Source organism: Zonotrichia leucophrys, chromosome 7 (assembly GCF_028769735.1).
Source record: "Zonotrichia leucophrys gambelii isolate GWCS_2022_RI chromosome 7, RI_Zleu_2.0, whole genome shotgun sequence".
In the NCBI taxonomy this organism is placed as follows: domain Eukaryota; kingdom Metazoa; phylum Chordata; class Aves; order Passeriformes; family Passerellidae; genus Zonotrichia; species Zonotrichia leucophrys.
The window spans coordinates 945,444-971,349 of NC_088177.1; the positions used below are offsets into that span (position 1 = coordinate 945,444).

The 25,906-nt window shown below is 44.8% G+C and overlaps 1 protein-coding gene across 6 annotated transcripts in view; it reads right to left on the reverse strand.

Moving 5' to 3' along the window:
• GALNT13 (polypeptide N-acetylgalactosaminyltransferase 13) overlaps positions 1-25,906 on the reverse strand; it is a 61,378-nt gene that overhangs the window by 9,794 nt on the left and 25,678 nt on the right. For all 6 annotated transcript variants that reach the window (XM_064718990.1, XM_064718995.1, XM_064718993.1 and 3 more), the window contains 5 exons: positions 20,958-21,075; positions 13,175-13,355; positions 10,379-10,518; positions 5,082-5,180; positions 2,163-2,297 (listed from right to left, as the gene is read on the reverse strand). In XM_064718990.1, coding sequence (XP_064575060.1) covers positions 2,163-2,297; positions 5,082-5,180; positions 10,379-10,518; positions 13,175-13,355; positions 20,958-21,075 — 673 coding nt within the window. The remainder of the gene's footprint in view (positions 1-2,162; positions 2,298-5,081; positions 5,181-10,378; positions 10,519-13,174; positions 13,356-20,957; positions 21,076-25,906) is intronic.

Here is a 25,906-nt window from a genome sequence, read left to right on the forward strand (position 1 = left end):
TCCTAGAAATATCCCAAAAACTTCTCCCAGGCTGGCTCAGGGAGAGGGAAGCTCTGGAAATTGGAGCAGCAGCTATGGGGAAGCACTGGGTGAGGGCACTGCCACAGGAGCTATTCCAGGGATTGGGATTTGGCACAGGGATTGCACCAGACTTACCTCAAAGCTATACTCCCATTTCCCAAAATACTGAGGGGAAGGGAACACAGAAGGAAAGCGGAGTCAGTGATCCAAGGAACATTTTTTGTGCAGCCCCTCAGCTCTCCCTGGATGGAAATTCCACAACTTTGCAGGGAGACATCACAACCGGGGACAAACAGCGGCAAATATCCAGGAAAAAAATCATGGAATTCTGAGCGGGGAGGGATCCACAGGGATCACTGATCCCAACCCTGGCCCTGCCAGGATACACCAACAATCCCATCCTGTCCCTCAGAGCGTTGTGCAAACATTCCTGGGGCTCTGGCAGCCTTGGAATAAACCCCGAGGGATCTCATCCCTCTCCACATCCAGAGGTTTCCCCAGATGTCACAACGGGAATCATCCCAAAATCCCTCCAAAATCCCTCCATGCAATGCCTGAACAAGCAAAGGTAAGGAAAAGTCAGTGTAATTCCACTGGAAAATCAAATTAATGAATACAAGGGATTCAGGAAATATCCTGCAATTGTTTCTCTTGGAAAAAAAAAAAATGGAATATCACAACTGGTTGTTTTCTTGGGGAAAAAAGTCCTGGATATTAGGAATGTTTGGAGGTTAATAATACAGGAACAAATATATAATAATGACAATAATGAAATGAAAGGGAAAATCGGCAGCTGAAATCTGAATATTCCAAGGAAAATTGGCAATAAAAAGCTTTGCCCAATAAATCCAGGGACAGGGAATGCAATGGGATGTTTTCCAGGAGAACAAGCAGCCAATCCTTGGAGATGCCATAAAAACACGGAGTATTCCTGTTTTAGGAGCTCCATCTCATGGCCGAGCTGGGTTTTACACCATTCCTGGGAAATTCTGCTCAATTTAAGGGAAAAACCAGCACATTCCCTGTATTTTATTGGAAGAATTCCAGCCTTCCAGGCAGGAAGGGTGGAGGTGCCCAAGGAATTCCTGAATGAAAAATTGATAGGAAAAATTATATTAAATTATATGAAAATTCTATGGGAAAAATACTAGATTTTATAAAAATTAGTGCAAGGTGGGGATGGGGCACAGCTCGGTCCTGATGACCTGGGAGGGCTTTTCCAGCCTCGGGGTGGACACCAGCAGGAATTTCCCCATGGAAAGGGTGTCACTGTGATATTTTCTGGAAAAATCTCTTTGCCCAGGGCTTTGCCCCTGGGAAGCTGAGCAGCCTCAGAGAAAAATGCAAACAATTTTTTTTTTTTTGCAATAATTGTCTGATTTGCTTCTCCTGTGTTCTGCTGCTTTGGAATGTGGTTTGGACATTGCTTACCAGCTGGTCAATGTTTGATTGGTTTCATGTGAGTTGTTTTTATTTATTGGCCATTGTTTTTATTTATTGGCCATTTCATTATTTATTATAATGAAAATTCATTACTCTCTTCAGAGCCCAGCTGTGTCAGGGCTCTGGAGAGAGTCATGAATTTTCATTGTTATCTTTTTAGCCTTCTGTCTGTATCCTTTCTGTGTTCTTTTTGTATCGTTTTAGTACAGCATTCTTTTATATAATATAGTAACATAAAATAATAAATCTGCCTTCTAACAACATGGAGTTGGATTCATGCTTTCCTCTTCCATCTGGGGAACCTCACCAATAGCACAGAAAGGGGGCTCAGGCCTTGGCAGGGGCTGCCCAGGGAGGTTTGGAGTGCCCATCCCTGGAGGTGGCACTCGGTGTGAACGGAAATCCCTGTGGGAATCGCTTAAAGCGAGATGGAAACATGGAATTGGGCAAATCCCAGGAGGATTTCCCCAGAAACTGGCTTGGAATTGGAACCTTGGTGTGTGTGTGGCCAGCAGCAGGAATTTCCCCATGGGATTGGAGCTGCCCAGGGGGGTTTGCAGTGCCCATCCCTGGAGGTGTCCCAGGAATTCAGGGCTGGGCACAGGGTGGGCACAGCTGGCACACCATGACCCTGGAATGCTTTTCCAGCCTCAGGGCTGCTGGGATTGTGCCAGAACCACCCCCCAGGCCCGGGGTACCTCAGCATCGTACTCCCAGAGCTGGTTGCCCCTCAGGTGGTGGCACTTGAGCATGAGGACGGGGCCGTTGAGCCGCGACACGTCCAGGCACAGGTCGTCCGTGCGGATCTCCTTGTCCGCCGTGTAGGAGAACACCTGGAACACAGCGGGGCTGGGAAAGGGCTGGGAAAGGGCTGGGAAAGGGCTGGGAAAGGGCTGGGAAAGGGCTGGGAACCAACCCCGGCCCTGGGAGGGACCCCGGGCTGCGGAGCTGGAGCCTTTCATCGGAGAAACCCACGGGAATTCAGGGGAAGGGAAAGGTTCTCTCTTGGAGAAATCCATGGGAATTCAGGGGAAGGGAAAGGTTCTCCCTTGGAGAAATCCATGGGAATTCAGGGGAAAAAAAAGGTTTTCCCATTCAGGGGAAGGGAAAGGTTTTCCACTGGAGGAATCCACCAGAATTCAGGGAAATGGAAAGGTTTTCCACTGGAGAAATCCATAGGAACTAAGGGAAAGGTTTTCCCTTGGAGAAATCAATGGGAATTCAGGGGAAGGGAAAGGTTTTCTCCTGGAGAAATCCATGGGAATTCAGGGGAAGGGAAAGGTTTTCTCCTGGAGAAACCCATGGGAATTCAGGGGAAGGGAAAGGTTTTGCACTGGAGAAATCCATGGGAATTCAGGGGAAGGGAAAGGTTCTCCCTTGGAGAAATCCATGGGAATTCAGGGAAGGTTCTCCCTGGAGAAATCCATGGGAATTCAGGGGAAGGGAAAGGTTCTCTATTGGAGAAATCCATGGGAATTCAGGGGAAAAAAAAGGTTTTCCCATTCAGGGGAAGGGAAAGGTTTTCCACTGGAGAAATCCATGGGAATTCAGGGGAAGGGAAAGGTTTACCACTAGAGAAATCCATAGGAACTAAGGGAAAGGTTTTCCACTGGAGAAATCCACGGGAATTCAGGGGAAGGGAAAGGTTCTCTATTGGAGAAATCCATGGGAATTCAGGGAAAGGTTTTCTCCTGGAGAAACCCATGGGAATTCAGGGGAAGGGAAAGGTTCTCCCTTGGAGAAATCCATGGGAATTCAGGGGAAAAAAAAGGTTTTCCCATTCAAAGGAAGGGAAAGGTTTTCCACTGGAGGAATCCATGGGAATTAATGTGAAGGGAAAGGTTCTCCCTTGGAGAAATCCATGGGAATTCAGGGAAGGTTCTCCACTGGAGAAATCCATGAGAATTCAGGGGAAGGGAAAGGTTTTCCACTGGAGAAATCCATGGGAATTCAGGGGAAGGGAAAGGTTTTCCACTGGAGAAATCCATGGGAATTCAGGGGAAGGGAAATCTTTTCCCACTCAGGGAAAGAAAGGTTTTCAACATAAATTCAGGGAAGGGAAAGGTTTTCTCCTGGAGAAATCCATGGGAATTCAGCGAAGGGTTTTCCACTGGAGGAATCCATGGGAATTCAGGGGAAGGGAAAGGTTCTCCCTTGGAGAAATCCATGGGAATTCAGGGAAAGGTTTTCCACTGGAGAAATCCATGGGAATTCAGGGGAAAAAAAAGGTTTTCCCATTCAGGAGAAGGGAAAGGTTTTCCACTGGAGAAATCCATGGGAATTCAGGGGAAGGGAAAGGTTTACCACTAGAGAAATCCATAGGAACTAAGGGAAAGGTTTTCCACTGGAGAAATCAGTGGAAATTCAGGGAAATGGACAGGTTTTCCACTGGAGAAATCAGTGGGAATTCAGGGAAATAGACAGGTTTTCCACTGGAGAAATCAGTGGGAATTCAGGGAAGGGAAAGGTTCTCTATTGGAGAAATCAGTGGGAATTCAGGGAAATAGACAGGTTTTCCACTGGAGAAATCAGTGGGAATTCAGGGAAATGGAAAGGTTTTCCACTAGAGAAATCCATAGGAACTAAGGGAAAGGTTTTCCCTTGGAAAAATCCATGGGAATTCAGGGGAAGGGAAAGCTTTTCCCAGCCAAAAAGCAGGGAAACGAGGCCAAGCTCCAGTGAGGATGGAGGAGATGGCAGGAGCTGGGATGAAGCTCCGGGATAAATCAGGGATGGGCACGTGGAGCATCCCAGCCTTTCCCAGCAGGAATGTGGCCAGGAGCAGGTGTCTGCAACACCAGAGCTACCAGGGAATTGTGACCGTGCCAGGCTGGCACCACCCCTGGAAAATTCTGCACATAAATAATAAATTCTAATTAATTAAAATACAGGTAATTTAAAATATGCTTAAAAGTCCCTTAATTATAATTTACATCCCAAACCTCATCTGGAGCAGCCATGCTAATTTGAATATCCACTGGAATATGCAAATTTTGTCCTAATTAACCCAGTGTTGTTGGTCACAAGACCAGGAATTCCATCCCCTTTTCTACTCCCTTTCCACCCCTCTGAATGGAACTCCCCAGGCTCCCACTACTGGAATTCCATTAAATAATTTCCATTAATATCCTGGATATTTATTTTCCTGCACACATTCAGAACAGATAGACCCAGCCACATTCATGGAGATTCCTGCCCATTTCATTTTTACAAAAATAAATTCAAATTCCTGATCGCATTTCCTAAAGTTCATGTTAATGAATGTTCATGTTAAAGAATGTTAAAATTATTATTAAATGACAGCAGGATTCTATTAAATATATTCACTATAATATATATATATATAAATATATATTAAATATATATAAACAGGATTCTATTAAATATATTCACTGGATGTGCACCAATATTCCCCCAAAATCTGGAGCTGACATTGCAAAAAAATGGCTGAGTCCTCTTAAAATCCTTCAGCTCGAAACTGAAAGTATTTTGGAATTTTCATTGATTATTTTGATATTACCTTCACACAAAATCTAAAAAAGAATTGAAAGAGATATTTAAAATATTCCAAAGGAATTCTTGGACAAATAAAGCCACTTTTCCTTGGTTTTGTTTACCTGGTTCCCTCCCATGCCATGGCAGTTGAAAAATCCCACTTTTTCGTTCTCCTTGCGGCCCATGTTGTCCAAGCACTGGTTGGTTTCAACATTCCTGATCTGGAGAAAGGAAAGAGGGGAAATATTCCTTAAAATATTTCCTGGACCTGCCAGATCTGTGCAGAAAGTTGCAATCTGTGAACAGATCCCATTCCCAAATAATCAGGGAATGGTCTGGGCTGGAAGTGGCCCCAAAGCTCATCCATGGCCAGGGACACCTCTCATTATTCCATGTCAAGCCATGAGGGAATTCAGGATGATTATCCCAAATCTGTCAGAATCTCCATTCATTTTCTCCCTGTTTCTCCCAGAAAACAACAAAACATCCACTTGGGAAATGCACTTTGAGGCCTGGTGCTGCTCACCTTTCATTTACACCATTTTTCCTTGGCTTTGAGCCCAGGAGGAGCCATCCAGGGCAGGATTTAAGGCTCATTTATGGGCTAATGATGCTGCTCCAGCCTGGATGCATCAAATCCTGCCCAAATCTCTTCTGCAAGGCAGGGAAACTGTCCGGGTTTCTCGGCTGTTTGAGGGGCCTGGAAAGGCCCGGGGTGGCCTTGGGGCAGCCCGCGTATCAAAGGACGAGAAGAGGCTTCAGTTCTTCTTTCGGTTTTTATGTTTATTAATTGTTTATCTAAAAGATTTTCTCTCGGCCCGACAGAGCTCTGCTCAGCAGCCAGCCATGAGCACACTGTGCTGCCCTCCGGGCAGTCACCTATCTTTATACCCATTGTTACGTGTACAATATTTATCATTTTTCCCCAATACCTTTCACCCTTATTGCTGGGTGCACTTTCAGTAATGACCAATCCCAAAGTGCCACCATCACCACAGAAGATGGAGGAGAAGAAGAAGAAGAAGGAGGACAGGACACGCCCCAATTCCTCCATCTTACTTCTCTAAACCCCCCTGTACAGAAATCCTAAACCCTGTGTCTCACCCTCTAATTAACTGATCCCTTCACCATTCACCCCGGTGAAACCCTCCTGTCCTCATACAGGTGTCGTCTCCTGTGTAGGATCAAAGTCCAGCCACCAGACACTTCTGGAACATTCCAGGACTCCCGAGCCCCCCAAGGTGGTCTCGGTGGCACCTCAGGACTGAGATCCTGAGATCCGACAGGAAACGTCCAAAAAACGCCCTTCCAATGCCTTAAAAATCCCCCATTTCTCCGCTGCTCCCTGGGCTTTGAGGCTGCAATTCCCTTTTCCTGCTGCACGGGAGCACCAGGCAGGGCTGGAATTCCCAGCTCCTGCCGGAGCCGCTGTTTCCATGGGAACTGAGGCCACCCTGCACACATCAGGTGTTTTAATCACTCCTTTCTGCCTTTCTCATCCCATTTTCCAGCCTGACAACGCGCCACAATCCCACTTTATTTGACATTCCCTAGACAAGTCCTTTCCTTGCTGGAAACCCCCATTTCCCTTTATTTTGGCAGGATTAAACCCTGAATCCTCCAGTGCCTTTTATTCCTGCCTACAATGGCAAATTTCAGTGGGAAATCACTTCCCTGGGATGTCAAAAAAAAAAAAAAAGCCATTTGTTCCTCAGAGTGTTATTCCAGGATTGTTATTCCATCACCAAATCCTTTGATTGTTATTCCATCATCTCAAATCAACCCATTCCGGAGCATTTAAAAGGCAGTGTAGGTACAACTCAATGTAATATTTTTAACTGTGAGTTTGTTGGATTTGAAAGGAATTCCAGCTCCTGGTGATCACCAGGAATGTCCTTGACCCTCAGCTCCAGGCTGGAAAACACTCAGTGAACAAACATTTCTTTAAAAAATAATAAAAAAAAAGCCATTTCTAGTCTCTTTCTAAGCAATTAATGATGATGGAAGGTTTCCCCCAAGGGCTGCATATTCATTGTGTCAAAATATTAATCCCAAACTTCACTTTTCCAATCTCCTGCTCCACTTGGGAGACAAATTTTTCTGGTGAACATTTGGAATAGACACTTGATTTAAAGGGAGATTTTTAAAGAGAGGGAATATGTTTGGAACAGCAACTTCTCCTTAAAAAGGACTTTAAAAAATGGAATCAAGAGAAAAAAAGAGATAAGAAAGGAACTCCAGGACCTGAGTCTTGGCCCCAAAGCCACCTCAGCCCCTTGGGAATGGATCCACTGGCTCTGGACACCCCCTGGTTCACTGCACTTACTGGTTTCTGTCCTTACTGGTTTGTGGTATTTACTGGATTCCTGCAATTGCTGGTTTTTGGTACCGACTGGTATTCCTTACTAACAGGTTTCCAGTTCTTACTGGTTTCCTCTACTACTGGTTTTTCCTTTACTCACTGATTTCCTGTACTCCCGTTTCCCTTTATTTCCTGCACTGCTGATTTCTTTTACTTACTGGTTTCCAGTACTACTGGTTTGCTGTAGTTACTGGTTTCCTTTCCTTACTGGTTTGCTGCCCTTCTTGGTGTCCTGGATTTACTGGTTTTCTTTACTTGTTGGTTTGTTGTAGTTACTGGTTTCCTTTGCTTACTGGTTTCCAGTTCTTACTGGTTTCCTTTATTTCTTGGTTCTCCTGCTTTCCTAGACTTCCTACTTCCTTGTACTGGTTTCCTTCCCTTACTGGTTTGCAGTTCTTGCTTTACTTACTGGTTTGTGTGACCCATGGAGGGTTTCCTGCACAGATTGGTTTCCTTTCCTTCCTGGTTTCCTCCACTCCTGTTTTCCTGCACAGATAGATTTCCTTTAATTCCTGGTTTCCTTTAATTCCTGGTTTCCTCCACTCCTGTTTTCCTGCACTAATTAACTTCCTTTCATTCCTGGTTTCCTGCACAGATTGATTTCCTTTAATTCCTGGTTTCCTCAAATTCCTGGTTTCCTGCACGGATTGATTTCCTTTCATTCCTGGTTTCTTCTACTCCTGGTTTCCTGCACGGATTGATTTCCTTTAATTCCTGGTTTCCTCCACTCCTGTTTTCCTGCACAGATTGATTTCCTTTCATTCCTGGTTTCCTCCACTCCTGTTTTCCTGCACAGATTGATTTCCTTTCATTCCTGGTTTCCTCCACTCCTGTTTTCCTGCACTAATTAACTTCCTTTCATTCCTGGTTTCCTGCACAGATTGATTTCCTTTCATTCCTGGTTTCCTGCACGGATTGATTTCCTTTCATTCCTGGTTTCCTCTATTGCTGGTTTCCTCTGCACCTGGTTTCCTGCACAGATTGATTTCCTTTCATTTCTGGTTTCCTGCATGGATTGATTTTCTCTAATTCCTGGTTTCCTCCACTCCTGTTTTCCTGCACAGATTGATTTCCTTCCCTTCCTGTTTTCCTGCACAGATTGATTTCCTTTCATTCCTGGTTTCCTCCACTCCGGGTTTCCTGCATGGATTTATTTCCTTTAATTCCTGGTTTCTTGCATGGATTGATTTTCTCTAATTCCTGGTTTCCTGCATGGACTGATTTCCTTTCATTCCTGGTTTCCTGCACGGATTGATTTCCTTTAATTCCTGGTTTCTTATACTCCTGGTTACCTGCATGGATCGATTTCCTTTCATTCCTGGTTTCTTGCATGGATTGATTTTCTCTAATTCCTGGTTTCCTGCACGGATTGATTTCCTTTAATTCCTGGTTTCTTGCATGGATTGATTTTCTCTAATTCCTGGTTTCCTGCATGGATTGACTTCCTTTCATTCCTGGTTTCCTGCACGGACTGATTTCCTTTCATTCCTGGTTTCCTGCATGGATTTATTTCCTTTAATTCCTGGTTTCCTGCATGGATTGATTTTCTCTAATTCCTGGTTTCCTGCACGGATTGATTTTCTCCAATTCCTGGTTTCTTGCACGGATTGATTTTCTCCAATTCCTGGTTTCCTGCACGGATTGATTTTCTCCAATTCCTGGTTTCCTGCACGGATTGATTTTCTCCAATTCCTGGTTTCTTGCACGGATTGATTTTCTCCAATTCCTGGTTTCCTGCACGGATTGATTTTCTCCAATTCCTGGTTTCTTGCATGGATTGATTTTCTCTAATTCCTGGTTTCTTGCACGGATTGATCTCCTTTAATTCCTGGTTTCTTGCACGGATTGATTTTCTCTAATTCCTGGTTTCTTGCACGGATTGATCTCCTTTAATTCCTGGTTTCTTGCACGGATTGATCTCCTTTAATTCCTGGTTTCTTGCACGGATTGATTTTCTCTAATTCCTGGTTTCTTGCACGGATTGATCTCCTTTAATTCCTGGTTTCTTGCACGGATTGATTTTCTCTAATTCCTGGTTTCCCGCATGGATTGATTTCCTTTAATTCCTGGTTTCTTGCACGGATTGATTTTCTCTAATTCCTGGTTTCCTGCACGGATTGATTTCCTTTCATTCCTGGTTTCCTGCACGGATTGATTTCCTTTAATTCCTGGTTTCTTGCACGGATTGATTTCCTTTAATTCCTGGTTTCCTGCACAGATTGATTTCCTTTCCTTCCGGGTTTCCTGCACGGATTGATTTCCTTTAATTCCTGGTTTCTTGCATGGATTGATTTCCTTTCATTCCTGGTTTCCTGCATGGATTTATTTCCTTTCAGTCCTGGTTTCTTGCATGGATTGATTTTCTCTAATTCCTGGTTTCCTGCACGGATTGATTTCCTTTAATTCCTGGTTTCCTGCACGGATTGATTTCCTTTAATTCCTGGTTTCTTGCACGGATTGATTTTCTCTAATTCCTGGTTTCCTGCACGGATTGATTTCCTTTCATTCCTGGTTTCTTGCATGGATTGATTTTCTCTAATTCCTGGTTTCCTCCACTCCTGGTTTCCTGCACGGATTGATTTCCTTTCATTCCTGGTTTCTTGCATGGATTGATTTCCTTTAATTCCTGGTTTCCTGCACAGATTGATTTCCTTTCCTTCCTGGTTTCCTGCACAGATTTATTTCCTTTAATTCCTGGTTTCCTGCACGGATTGATTTCCTTTCCTTCCTGGTTTCCTGCACAGATTTATTTCCTTTAATTCCTGGTTTCCTGCACGGATTGATTTCCTTTCCTTCCTGGTTTCCTGCACAGATTGATTTCCTTTAATTCCTGGTTTCTTCTACTCCTGGTTTCCTGCATGGATTGATTTTCTCTAATTCCTGTTTTCCTGCACAGATTGATTTCCTTTCATTCCTGGTTTCCTCCACTCCTGGTTTTGCCGCGATTCCTGGTGTGCTTCACTTCCTGGTTTCCTGCAATTCCTGCTTTCCTTTCTTTCCTGCCCTCCCCTTGTCCTCCATTCCCATCCCATCCCCTCCCGGCAGTGAATCCCATACCTCTCCCAGGGAGTAGTAGCGCCGCGGGATCTGCGAGTCGGGGTACACGTTCTCCAGGTACCAGGAGAAGGGTTTGCAGCCCAGCCTCTCCCGCAGGGCCTTCCTCACAGAAACGTCTCCATAATCCACCTTCACCACCCCTGCAACGGGGACAGAACAGCCCATCAGACATCCCAGTTTGGGGAAAATCCTGGAACCACCTCAGCTCCACTGTGCGGCTTTCCTCACAGAAACATCTCCATAATCCACCCCTGCAATGGGGACAGAACAGCCCATCAAACGTTTGGGGAAAATCCCAGAGTCACCCCCAGATCCACTGCAGGGCTTCCCTGAAGGAAACATCTCCATAATCCACCTTCACCACTCCTAGAATGGCAAGAGAAGAGCCCATCAAACATCCCAGTTTGGGGAAAATCCCAGAGCTGCCCCAGCTCCCCTGCAGGGCCTTCCTCACAGAAACGTCTCCATAATCCACCTTCACCAGCCCTGGAATGGGGACAGAAGAGCCCATCAGACATCCCAGTTTGGGGAAAATCCTGGAACCACCTCAGCTCCACTCTACAGCTTTCCTCACAGAAACATCTCCACAATCCACCTTCACCAGCCCTGGAATGGGGAGAGAACAGCCCATCAAACGTTTGGGGAAAATCCCAGAGTCACCCCCAGATCCACTGGGGGGCTTCCCTGATGGAAACATCTCCATAATCCACCTTCACCAGCCCTGGAATGGGGACAGAACAGCCCATCAGACATCCCAGTTTGGGGAAAATCCTGGAACCACCTCAGCTCCACTGTGCGGCTTTCCTCACAGAAATATCTCCATAATCCACCCCTGCAATGGGGACAGAACAGCCCATCAAACATTTGGGGAAAATCCCAGAGCCATCTCCAGATCCACTGCAGGGCTTTCCTGATGGAAACATCTCCATAATCCACCTTCACCACTCCTAGAATGGCAAGAGAAGAGCCCATCAAACATCCCAGTTTGGGGAAAATCCCAGAGCTGCCCCAGCTCCCCTGCAGGGCCTTCCTGAAGGAAACATCTCCATAATCCACCTTCACCACCCCTGCAATGGGGACAGAACAGCCCATCAAACGTTTGGGGAAAATCCCAGAGCTGCCCCAGCTCCCCTGCAGGGCCTTCCTGAAGGAAACATCTCCAGAATCCACCTTCACCACCCCTGCAATGGGGACAGAACAGCCCATCAGACATCCCAGTTTGGGGAAAATCCTGGAACCACCTCAGCTCCACTCTACGGCTTTCCTCACAGAAATATCTCCATAATCCACCTTCACCACCCCTGCAATGGGGACAGAACAGCCCATCAAACATTTGGGGAAAATCCCAGAGCCACCCCCAAATCCACTGCAGGGCTTTCCTGATGGAAACATCTCCATAATCCACCTTCACCACCCCTGCAATGGGGACAGAACAGCCCATCAAATATTTGGGGAAAATCCCAGAGTCACCCCAGCTCCCCTTCATGGTTTTCCATCATCTTTCCAAACATCTTCACAATCCACCTTCACCACCCCTGGAATGGTTTTCGTAAACCCAGCTTGGCTTTATTAAAAACTCTGGCTCCTGACTCATCTCATCACAAATAAAGATTTTCCTGTTATCCACACAAAAACAGGAGAAGGCACCAATTAAAAATAGGCTCAATATCCCAAAAATGAGAGCTGAGCTCTCCTCCAGCAGAATTCTGTTTTCCCAGGGAAGCGGATCTCTCCAGACGTTTAATTTGGGATGTAATTGTGAGGTGTGCCCCTCGTTATGCTGAGAATTCTGTTTCCCACTGGGAGCAGCCCCTGGCTCCTCTCTCCTGGGATCTCAGCTCAGGAACGGGATGAATCAGCTCCCAGAGGAGCTGGGGGATGAGGCTGTGCCAGACAACAGAGCCCTCATTACCAACAGGCAAATTCCTTTGTTCTCCCAGAGAATTATCCAGAGATCCCCATTTTCCTCATTAATAGGAAGGGAAAAGGATCAAAAAGCAGATTAAAAATATTTTAAAATATCTTTTTATATTTAGGAATGCCCTATTAAACAAAAAAAAAATCTGTGATTTCCTACATCTTTTTATGGAGAACTTCCATGAAAACGTTCATTTTATTTCCCTCTCTCGTCCATTTGCTTCTCAATGCTGGGGAACAACCTCATTATATTTTATCTATTAATTAATGCAGATATTAATAACTTGGGAAGAGATCAGGGGCTGGAGCGTGTCCAGGGAAGGGAAGGGAGCCGGGCAGGGCCTGCACAATCCCTGAGGGAGCCGGGCAGGGGCTGGAGAATCCCTGAGGGAGCCGGGCAGGGGCCGCACAATCCCTGAGGGAGCCGGGCAGGGGCTGCACAATCCCTGAGGGAGCCGGGCAGGGGCCGCACAATCCCTGAGGGAGCCGGGCAGGGCTCACCTGGAGCACAGGAGGATCCCCAGGGATCTTTTCCCTCTCTGCAATTCCCTGCCAGGAGGGCACAGCCGGGCGGGTCGGGCTCTGCTCCCAGGGAACAGGGACAGGAGCAGAGGGAGCGGCCTCAGGCCGGCCCAGGGCAGCTCAGGGGGGATTTTGGGGCAATTCCTGCAGGAAAAGGTGCTCAGGTGGAGCCCCCATCCCTGCAGGGATTTCACAGCCCTGTGGATGTGGCACTGGGGACATGGGGCAGTGCTGCTGTTGGACTCAAAGACCTCAGAGAACTTTTCCAACCCAACCAACTCCAGGACACCTCCCATTCCCATCTCCCTTTTCCAGGAAGCACTCGGGACCTCCAGAACACCCCAAACCCAGGCGTACCTGGGGAGATGATGTAGAAGAAATCCTTGAACTCGTCCATCCACACCTCGGCCAGCCTGCGGTTGTTCTTGTTGATGACGTGGCCGGTGCCCCCCGGGAAGGTGTAGGGGGTGGCCTTGCGGAAGACGTGTCCCACGTGGGAGCAGGTGACGATCTCCAGGGAGCCCCCACACTGCCAGATCTGCAACGGCAACGGGGCCAACCTGCAGGACACCGGCTGGGACCCAGGACATCCCTCTGGCTGCCCTGGAGGGCTCCAGGCCTGGCAGGGGCTCACAGGCCTGGGCATGGAGTCACAGACACCTGTGCCTTGATTTTAACCCATGGAAACATCACCGACTTTGTGTGAGGAGCTACCAGCCACAAGAGTTGGAGTGAAGTGACAGTGAATTTGTCACAGGGTGAAAAAGCAGAATTTTGGGGATTTAGAATGGGGGTTCCAGCAGCTCAGAGACCTGGGCATGGAGTCACAGACACCTGTGCCTTGGATTTTAGCCCATGGAAACATCACCAACTTTGTGTGAGAAGCTACCAGCCACAAGGGTTTGTGTAGAGTGACAGTGAATTTGTCACAGGGTGAAAAAGTAGAATTTTGGGAATTTAGAATGGGGGTTCCAGCAGCTCAGAGACCTTAGCACGGAGTCACAAACAGCTGTGGCTTTGATTTTAACCCATGGAAACAACTTTTAACCCATTACCAACTTTGTGTGAGGAGTTACCAGCCACAAGGGTTTGAGTAGAATGATAGTGAATTTGTCACAGGGTGAAAAAAGTAGAATTTTGGGGATTTAGAATGGGGGTTCCAGCATCTCAGAGGCCTTGGCATGGAGTCACAAACACCTGTGGCTTTGATTTTAACCCATGGAAACATCACCGACTTTGCGTGAGGAGTTACCAGCCACGAGGGTTTGAGTAGAACGATAGTGAATTTGTCACAGGGTGAAAAAGTAGAATTTTGGGGTGTTTAGAACAGGGGTTCCAGCAGCTCACAGACCTGGGCACGGAGTCACAAACACCTGTGGCCTTGGATTTTAGCCCATGGAAACATCACCAACTATGTGTGAGGAGCTACCAGCCACAAGGGTTTGAGTGGAGTGACAGTGAATTTGTCACAGGGTGAAAAAGCAGAATTTTGGGGATTTAGAATGGGGGTTCCAGCAACTCAGAGGCCTTGGCATGGAGTCAAAGACACCTGTGCCTTGGATTTTAACCCATGGAAACAACTTTTAACCCATCACCAACTTTGTGTGAGGACATACAAGCCACAAAAGTTTGAGTAGAATGACTGAATTTGTCACAGGGTGAAAAAGTAGAATTTTGGGGTTTTTAGAATGGGGGTTCCAGCAGCTCACAGACCTGGGCACAGAGTCACAAACACCTGGGGCTTTGATTTTAACCCATGGAAACAATTCCCAACTTTGTGTGAGGAGTTACCAGCCACAAGGGTTTGAGTGGAGTGACAGTGAATTTGTCACAGTGTGAAAAAGTAGAATTTTGGGGTGTTTAGAATGGGGGTTCCAGCAGCTCAGAGGCCTTGGCATGGAGTCACAGACACCTGTGCCTTGAATTTTAACCCATGGAAACAACTTTTAACCCATCACCAACTTTGTGTGAGGACCTACAAGCCACAAAAGTTTGAGCAGAATGACTGAATTTGTCACTGGGTGAAAAAGTAGAATTTTGGGAATTTAAAATGGGGGTTCCAGCAGCTCAGAGACCTGGGCACAGAGTCACAAATACCTGTGCCTTGATTTTAGCCCATGGAAACATCACCAACTTTGTGTGAGGAGTTACCAGCCACAAGGGTTTGAGTGGAGTGACAGTGAATTTGTCACTGGGTGAAAAAGTAGAATTTTGGGGTTTTAGAATGGGGGTTCAAGAGGCAAGATGGAGGAATCTGGGTGTCCTGTCCTTCTTCTTCTTCTTGTCCTCCATCTTAATTGCTTCAATTATCTACTTCAATTATTTTAATTCTGTTTTTTTTCCAATTATTTATTTCAAATATTTCTTTCCATTTTAAAATTTCCATTACTCCTTTCAAATATTTCTTTCCATTTTAAAATTTCCATTACTCCTTTCAAATATTTCTTTCCATTTTAAAATTTCCATTACTCCTTTCAAATATTTCTTTCCATTTTAAAATTTCCATTACTCCTTTCAAATATTTCTTTCCATTTTAAAATTTCCATTACTCCTTTCAAATATTTCTTTCCATTTTAAAATTTCCATTACTCCTTTCAAATATTTCTTTCCATTTTAAAATTTCCATTACTCCTTTCAAATATTTCTTTCCATTTTAAAATTTCCATTACTCCTTTCAAATATTTCTTTCCATTTTCAAATTTCCATTACTCCTTTCAAATATTTCTTTCCATTTTCAAATTTCCATTACTCCTTTCAAATATTTCTTTCCATTTTCAAATTTCCATTACTTCTTTCAAATATTTCTTTCCATTTTCAAATTTCCATTACTTCTTTCAAATATTTCTTTCCATTTTAAAATTTCAATTATTTCAAATATTTCTTTCCATTTTAAAATTTCCATTACTTATTTCAAATATTTCTTTCCATTTTAAAATTTCAATTACTTCTTTCAAATATTTCTTTCCATTTTCAAATTTCAATTATTTCAAATATTTCTTTCCATTTTAAAATTTCCATTATTTATTTCAAATATTTCTTTCCGCTTTAAAATTTCCATTACTTATTTCAAATATTTCTTTCCATTTTAAAATTTCCATTACTTATTTCAACTATTTCTTTCCATTTTAAAATTTCAATTATTTCAACTATTTCTTTCCATTTTAAAATTTCAATTATTTATTTCAACTATTTCTTTCCATTTTAAAATTTCCATTACTTATTTCAAATATTTCTTTCCGCTTTAAAATTTCCATTACTTATTTCAACTATTTCTTTCCATTTTAAAATTTCAATTATTTCAACTATTTCTTTCCATTTTAAAATTTCAATTATTTATTTCAACTATTTCTTTCCATTTTAAAATTTCCATTACTTATTTCAAATATTTCTTTCCATTTTAAAATTTCCATTACTTATTTCAAATATTTCTTTCCATTTTAAAATTTCCATTACTTATTTCAAATATTTCTTTCCATTTTAAAATTTCCATTACTTATTTCAAATATTTCTTTCCATTTTCAAATTTCCATTACTCATTTCAAATATTTCTTTCCATTTTCAAATTTCCATTACTCATTTCAAATATTTCTTTCCATTTTCAAATTTCCATTACTCATTTCAAATATTTCTTTCCATTTTCAAATTTCCATTACTTATTTCAAATATTTCTTTCCATTTTAAAATTTCCATTATTTATTTCAAATATTTCTTTCCATTTTAAAATTTCCATTACTTCAAATATTTCTTTCCATTTTAAAATTTCACTTATTTCAAATATTTCTTTCCATTTTAAAATTTCCATTATTTATTTCAAATATTTTAATTATGTCAACTTTTCACTTCAATTATTTTATTGCAATTCTTTTACTTCCAGGCTCCTCCTGGTGCTAAATCTCTGAGTTTTTGGGGAGTTTTAAACAGGAGCTCTGGTGCAATCTTGGAATTAAAGCTCCTTGACACAGACCTGAGTTCCCATGGCAACCAAGGCAGATTTAGCTAATTAGGGCTCCCTCCATTTCCAGAATTCCACTGGAATGAGGAGGGATGGGATCTGTGGGATCAGCAGTGAAACATCCCTGTGTTATCTGCTCAGGGACTTGGGGGAACTTTGGGATCAGGGGTGCCAAGGAACTCCAGAGGGAACATGGAAAAATCCCAAATACACACCTGGGATGTGCCTAGGGAGCAACCTGGGAGCATGGAACAACCCCAAATAACTCCATGGAATAACCCCAAATAACTCCATGGAATAACCCCAAATATACACCAGGGAATAAAACCCAAATAACTCCATGGAATAACCCCAAATAACTCCATGGAATAACCCCAAATAACTCCATGGAATAACCCCAAATATACACCAGGGAATAAATCCCAAATATTCACCTAGTATATGCTCATGGAGCAACCTGGGAGCAGGAATAACCCCAAATAAACTCCAGGGATGTGCTCATGGAATAATCCCAAAAAATTTCATGGAATAACCCCAAATATACCCCAAGGAATAAATCCCAAATATTCACCTTGCATGTGCTCATGGAGCAACATGGGAGCATGGAATAACCCCAAATAACTCCATGGAATAACCCCAAATAACTCCATGGAATAACCCCAAATAACTCCATGGAATAACCCCAAATAACTCCATGGAATAACCCCAAATAACTCCATGGAATAACCCCAAATAACTCCATGGAATAACCCCAAATATACACCAGGGAATAAATCCCAAATATTCACCTAGCATGTGCTCATGGAGCAACCTGGGAGCATGGAATAACCCCAAATAAACTCCAGGTATGTGGTCATGGAACAACCCCAAATAATTCCATGGAATAACCCCAAATAACTTCAGAGATTAACCCCAAATAAACTCCAGGGATGTGCTCATGGAATAATCCCAAAAAATTTCATGGAATACCCCCAAATATACCCCAAGGAATAAATCCCAAATATTCACCTTGCATGTGCTCATGGAGCAACCTGGGAGCACAGAATAACCCCAAATAACTCCATGGAATAAATCCCAAATATTCACCTTGCATGTCCTCATGGAGCAACATGGGAGCATGGAATAACCCCAAATAATTCCATGGAATAACCCCAAATAACCCCATGGAATAATCCCAAATAACTCCATGGAATAACCCCAAATATACCCCAGGGAATAAATCCCAAATATTCACCTAGCATGTGCTCATGGAGCAACCTGGGAGCACAGAATAACCCCAAATAATTCCATCAAATAACTCCAAATAAACTCCAGGGATGCTCTCATGGAATAATCCCAAATAATACCATGGAATAACCCTAAAAAAATCCATGGAATAACCCCCAATAAACTCCAGGATGCATTCCCATCCAACCTGTGAGTGTGGAATAAATCCCAAATATACACCAAGGATGTGTTCCCGGAGAAATCTGGGAAAAACCCCAAATACACACAAATATATATACACAAATATAATATTTGGGAGTAAATCCCAAATATTCAGCATGGATGTGCTCCTGGAGCAATCTGGGAATAACTGGACACACAATTTGAGGAACCCTCCATCCCAAATCCCAGCATTCCCCTGCTGCTTTCCCATTCCAGCTGGCAGGGAATTCCTCCCACAGCGCCACTTTTAAAAATCTCTGCTCCTGGACACTTTTCCAGCCCATTTTTGGCTCTCCTGGAGCAATCTGCTCCCTGTGCCAGCTGGGATGGGATGTGGGGGAACCTGCACCCTCTTCTCAGGAAAAGGAATATTTTTTCAATATTTTTTCAATATTTTTGAAATCCCAACAAAGCCACCTTCTTGGGACATTCCCTGGGAACGTGACTGCTTCCCAAAAGTTCCCATCCTGCCTAAGAATTGTGGGGTTTCAGGGATCTGCTCCCCTCACAGCACACGGGATGCATTCCATTCATCCCTTGCTGTGGTGACCCCAGGGAGTCAGGAATTCTGGAATAGTTTGGGTTGGAAGGGCATTAAATCCCATTTATCCCATCCACCCAGGGACACTCCCACTGTCCCAGGCTGCTCCAGCAGGAAAATCCAGAGAAATCCCCTTTTCCCTGCACTTCCAGCAGTGCCAGAAATCCCAAATAAACCCCATCCTACGCCACCCAGAGCTCACATTCCCTTTCCCAACCTAAGGAATCCTAAGGAATAATCTCATAGGAATTGTTTTTTTTTCTGATGGACAGATCATTTTTAATTCCTGTAGGAAATCCTCTCAGAGCTTCAAGTTTTCAGGGCATTCTCCAAGCAGGATAAAACCACTTGGAGAATTTAACAGGAAACTAAACATTTCAGTACTTCCATAAATAAAAGTAAAATTTAGTAATAAATCAGGTTTTCCTTGACTAAAGCAAACCCCTGGAGCTGTAAGAGATTCCTGCCAGGAATTGTCATTATTTTTCTCTAATTAAAAGACATTCCTAACAGGAGTCATTAAAGACCCATCACCAACAAGAAGCAGCTAAAAGAAAAAAACATGGATTTTCCCAAAATAATCAAATTATACCCCATGGATGCTCCTCCTGGAAATGCCCCTGAGAGCAAAAAAGCTGGAAATTCTCTTAATGATTCTTTGGGACAATGTTGGAGCTGGATGCAGATGAGACAGACGCGATCCAGGGAAAGCAAAGGCACTGGATAACATTTATGAGGATTCAGGAATTCACAAAGTATGGGAGGGAGGGTTTATTTTTTGGGATTTCGATTTTTGGGATTTATTTTTATTATTCTGAACCAGTCCCAAATCTCCTCCCAGCCTTTGGGATAAAATCCTGGGTGTAAGAACAGGAACACTCCTGTGCCTCACTCCCATCCCACAGCAGGAATTGCTCCCAGAGTTTTCCTGACAAGAGAAATTCCCAAATCCCACGGGAAAAAGGCAGCTCTGGAGCTGGAGGAACCTCCCTGATCCTTCAGCTCTCCTGGCCCTCCATTTCCCATGGATTTGTTCCCTCAGCTGGGATTTGATGTCCCTGATAAAGTCTCACATAATATTCCCGGATTTTCAGTTGGCTTTAATTCCAGAGGCTCTAATTAATCCCAATAAACAGCACCAGGTGATTCCCTGAATTTCCCACGGCAGTATCCCAATTTATTCCCTACCCCTGACCCCATTAATTCACTGGTTTAGGGTGGAAAGGCACATTTGGAATGGTTTAACAGTGCCTGGCACTCCAGGGATCTCCTCTAGAACATGGAAAACCAAGGAAAAGAATTCCTGTTCCTTGGAACATCCTAGGAGGAATTTTAGGATTTAAAGCAGCCAAAAATGTGGGAATCTCCTCATTGGAAGCATCCAGGCTCAGGAGGGGAACTGAACCCTTTGATTTTCCTGCAAAGGGAACAATTAAAGTTCAGAGGAATGGCCTGGGAAAGCTTTCAAATTCCCAGCTGGTGTTGCCTGGAAAAATCTGTTCCCTAAAAAACTTCAAAGGGGTTTCCCTGGCAGGGAAAACATTCCTGGATGAATGGAACAGACAGGAAAAGGGGGAAAGGCATTGCCAGGGTGTGCTGGGGCACCAGAGGGGTCCTGGGGGTCACTCCCAGCACTGAGCCCAGAAACTGGGACACATCCCAGGAGTCCAGAGCCATTCCCACCATCCCTTCCAACCATTCCTCAATTTCCCACTTTTCCATCCCAAGGGCAGTGCGTGGATGCATTTCCCTGAGCTGTGGCTCAGCCCTACCCCAGCAGGAACAGCAGCATTTTCTGCAGGAGAGCAATTTCCCTGGCACAGACCCAGAATTCCAGCTGGAACTTGCAAGTGCATGAGGTCACCATTCCCAAAACATCTCAAAACTTATTTTTAATTTTATTTTTTAACATCAATTCATATCAAATTTCCACTGGGCACCTCGTTTCTTCCATGAAGGAATGACCAAAATATATGGAATTTTGGAGGGATAAAACCCTCAATACTAAAATATTCCATGCAGCAAAAAAATCCCAAAACACCCCAACGAGGTTCCCCCAAATTTCAAAAATTCCATCTTTTAATTATTTATTGAACAATGACAAATCATGACTTGCAGGCCAGCTAAAGCAGGAGCTCCCTGAAGGAATGACAGCACAAATGGGGGATAATTTTTTTTGGGAGTGGGGGGAAAAGAAAAGGAAGGAAAAGAGGAATTACCCTAAAGGACATTTCAAGATTCTCGCCACCCCAGATATCCATTCCTGCATCGTAAGTTCCTATCTCTTCAAAGTAGCTCCTGTCAATAGAAAACAGGCCACCAGCCATGGTTGGGGTCCTGGGTGGGAAACAAACAGGAAAAAAACAAAGGAAAACAGAAAAGAAAAGGAATAAAAAAAGGGAGAAAGGAAAGAGAAAAGAAAAAAGAAAAAAGACCTTTTAAAGGATGCTCTGGAATTGACAGCACATTTCACTACACAGGAATTCTACTGAAAACAACTAGAAAAGGAGAGTTTTAACTGGATTTTCCCTGCTCTTCCCCAAAATCCATGGATCTCAGGCCCAGCCACACCCCAAGGAAAAATAAATACAATTTAAACTGGATTTCCCTGCTCTTCCCCAAAATCCACAGAGCTCAGCCCAGCCACACTCCGGGGTTGCTCCCATTTCCATGGATTATTTTAGGAGAATTATGGGGGTAAATTGGTGGGATTTGGGCCTCCTGAGTGAGCAGCAGCCCAAATCCAATCAGGAATGCTTGGCAGGAGTTAAATGGGGAAAAAAAAACTTTTGAAGGACACTGTGGAATTTACAGGACATTTCACCACACAGCAATTCTATGGAAAACAAACAGGAGCTATGAAAAGAGAATTTTGACTGGATTTCCCTGCTCTTCCCCAAAATCCATGGAGCCTTGAGCTCAGCTACACTCCAAGGAGCAATAAAGAAAATTTTGATTGGATTTTTCCTGCTTTTCCCCAAAATCCATGGAGCTTGGGCCCAGCCACACGCCAGGGAGAAATAAAGAAAAATCTGATTGGATTTTCCTGTTCTTCTCCAGAATCCACAGCCACACTCCGGGGTTGCTCCCATTTCCATGGATTATTTCAGGGGAATCGTGAGGGTAAATTGGGTGGGATTTGGGCATCCTGAGTGAGCAGCAGCTCAAATCCAATCGGGAATGGATTTGGGAGGAGTTTCCTGGCTGGGCTTTGCCTCAGAGGGAGCCCAAAATGCATCAAAGGAGCAGGAAAAATCTCAGCTAAAAGGATTAAAAATCCTTACAGCCAGGCAATCCCAGGGGATGGCTGAATGTCCCTGGAAATGGAAATGCCATGGAATGCCCAGCCCAGCTGCTGGGAAGGAAAACCTCAATCCCAAATCCCAGCTCTGCTCTGAGATCCCAACACCTCAATCCCAAATCCATCTTTCCTTTGAGATCCCAACACCTCAATCCCAAATCCAGCTCTGCTCTGAGATCCCAACAGCTCAATCCCAAATCCATCTTTCCTTTGAGATCCCAACACCTCAATCCCAAATCCCAGCTCTCCTCTGAGATCCCAACACCTCAATCCCAAATCCCAGCTCTCTCTGAGATCCCAACACCTCAATCCCAAATCCCAGCTCTCCTCTGAGATCCCAACACCTCAATCCCAAATCCCAGCTCTGCTCTGAGATCCCAACACCTCAATCCCAAATCCCATCTTTCCTTTGAGATCCCAACACCTCAATCCCAAATCCCAGCTCTGCTCTGAGATCCCAACACCTCAATCCCAAATCCCAGCTTTCCTCTGAGATCCCAACACCTCAATCCCAAATCCAGCTCTGCACTGAGATCCCAACACCTCAATCCCAAATCCAGCTCTGCTCTGAGATCCCAACACCTCAATCCCAAATCCCAGCTCTGCTCTGAGATCCCAACACCTCAATCCCAAATCCAGTTTTCCTCTGAGATCCCAACACCTCAATCCCAAATCCCACCTTTCCTCTGAGATCCCAACACCTCAATCCCAAATCCCATCTTTCCTTTGAGATTCCAACACCTCAATCCCAAATCCCAGCTCTCCTCTGAGATCCCAACACCTCAATCCCAAATCCAGCTTTCCTTTGAGATCCCAACACCTCAATCCCAAATCCCAGCTTTCCTTTGAGATCCCAACACCTCAATCCCAAATCCAGCTTTCCTCTGAGATCCCAACACCGCAATCCCAAATCCCAGCTCTCTCTGAGATCCCAACACCTCAATCCCAAATCCAGCTTTCCTCTGAGATCCCAACACCTCAATCCCAAATCCCAGCTCTCTCTGAGATCTCAACACCTCAATCCCAAATCCCAGCTCTCCTCTGAGATCCCAACACCTCAATCCCAAATCCCGGCTTTCCTTTGAGATCCCAACACCTCAATCCCAAATCCCAGCTCTGCTCTGAGATCCCAACACCTCAATCCCAAATCCCAGCTTTCCTCTGAGATCCCAACACCTCAATCCCAAATCCCAGCTCTGCTCTGAGATCCCAACACCTCAATCCCAAATCCAGCTCTCTCTGAGATCCCAACACCTCAATCCCAAATCCATCTTTCCTTTGAGATCCCAACACCTCAATCCCAAATCCAGCTTTCCTTTGAGATCCCAACACCTCAATCCCAAATCCCAGCTCTCTCTGAGATCCCAACACCTCAATCCCAAATCCAGCTTTCCTCTGAGATCCCAACACCTCAATCCCAAATCCCAGCTTTCCTCTGAGATCCCAACACCTCAATCCCAAATCCCAGCTTTCCTCTGAGATCCCAACACCTCAATCCCAAATCCAGCTCTGCTCTGAGATCCCAACACCTCAATCCCAAATCCAGCTTTCCTCTGAGATCCCAACACCTCAATCCCAAATCCAGCTCTGCTCTGAGATCCCAACACCTCAATCCCAAATCCCAGCTTTCCTCTGAGATCCCAACACCTCAATCCCAAATCCCAGCTCTCCTCTGAGATCCCAAATCCCAGCTTTCCTCTGAGATGTCCCAGCACAGCCAAAGGGGTTTGGGGGCTCAGCCCATCCCAGCAGCCCCAAACCTGTGGGATTTGGGGCAGTGACCCCTGGGAGGAGGCTCTGGAGCTGCTGCAGGGCTGGAGCCGGGCTGGGAGCGCTGGGAATGTTCCCCTGGAGAAGGGAAGGACACAGGGAGAGCTTCCAGCACATTCCAGGGCCTGAAGGGGCTCCAGGAGAGCTGGGAGGGACTGGGGACAAGGGATGGAGGGACAGGAGCCAGGGAATGGCTCCCAGTAGGAAAGTGGAGATTTGGGTGGGATTTTGGGAAGGAATTCCTGGCTGGGCTGGGATTCCCAGAGCTGGACATTGGGACTGGAGCAGCCTGGGATGGTGGGAGTGTCCCTGGGTGAAATGGGATGGGATTTCAGGTCCATCCCAATCCCAACATTCTCATTCCTCCTTCTTTCTTCCCTGGGTGCAGACACTCTTTGCTCCATACAAAATTCCCCATTTTTCCCAGAATGAGCCTTAAGCAAGTTCAGAAGGGTAAAACTGAACTGGACCCACAGACCTGGATTCTTCCAAAGGACCCCAAACGTTCTCTGCTTTCTGAAACCAAACACTTCCCAAATCCCTCCCTGACAAACCTGGGAGTTTCAGCTGAGTTTCACTCTGGAAAATTCAGTGACTCCTGCCCTGATCCCCAGCCCAGCTCCGGGATAAGGGAATGCAGCAGGCAGGGCTGCTCCCTGGGATGTGAATTTAATGGGACACAACCAGACCTGCAGAGCTTTCCTTGGAAAATCCCCTCCACCAAAATATCGGGAAGATCAAAGGCCTCCAAGTGTTTTTTAAACTGTAATAATTAATTTTTTCCTCAGTTCTGCATCTTTTCCCTGCAGAATCACCAGACAGCTCCTGGGAATTGCTGTGATCGACTCAGGATTCCCATTCCTGCACAGAAAACACGGGAGCAATCCCAGGTTTGCTGCACCCCAGCCAAGCCAGAGATCAGGCCAGGATTTCATGATGGGAGAGGAAGAGGGATGGCAAAGGGATTCCAGCCCTGGAGCTCCTCGTGGCATCACCTCATCCTGCTTTTCCCAAGGAATCCTGTCCTAGGAAGGGCTCCAGCAGCACAAAATCCCCTAAACCAGACCTCTGTGGGTCTATCTGGGAATAAAGGGTTGGCACCAGGATCAACATCAATCCCAGCAGCACAAAATCCCACTGTGGGTCTATCTGATCCACCAGGATCAACATCACTCCCTGCTGTTCATCACCCAGGCAGGCTTAATTAACTGCAATCAACTCCAGGTTTAATTACTCATAATCAAGATATTAATATAATATCAAGATAATAAGTATTTATAATATCCAGAGTTCCAGGAGCATTTGGAAAATATTTCCAGGCACGGGGTGAGGATTTTGGGGATGTCTTGCAGGGGCAGGGGTTGGATTGATGGTCCTTTCCCTTCCAGCTCAGGAAATTCCATGGTCCTGACACATTCCTGATATTTAATCTTGGCTTTCTTCCTATTTTTTGATCCTGCCTTTTTCCTAGGATTTGATTCTATATTTTCCCTCTCAATCCCTAATTTATACAAAACATTTCCTGGACCACAATCCATATTTTTAGTATTTCTAATTCCAGACTGGAGTGCCTTCAGCTTTGAAAACTGAGGGAAAAGCATGGAAATATCACAAAACTGGGCTGTGCCAACCCTGGAAATGCCCTGACACCAAAGACTGAAATTCCTGGACTAAAACCTGAGATTTTGGACTTAATCCAGCCTAAAGCACCAACCTTTCACCCTCAGCTTTTTGTGACAACTGTGGCACAGGTGACATTTGTCCCTCTGCCCCCTTCGCTTCCCAACTCCCATTTTATCCAGAGAATCCCCCAAAACTCCAGCCACAAACTGATGGGAAAAAGGAAATTAATTTGAAAAACTCCATTTTTTTTTGCCTTATCAATTTTAAGAGTCAATTCAGTGTGCGAGCTGGGATTAATTTTGAGCCCAGCTCCATTTCAAGGCAAGGAAATCAGGATGGATGGATGGAGCTCAGCAAGGCCCTGCAGCTCGTTAGGATAATTCATTTTCCCAATTTCCATGCACACCTGAGCTTTAATCAAGAGCTGCTGGCCTGGAAAGGAGATTTTGGAGCAGGAGGAAAACAATTCCCTTG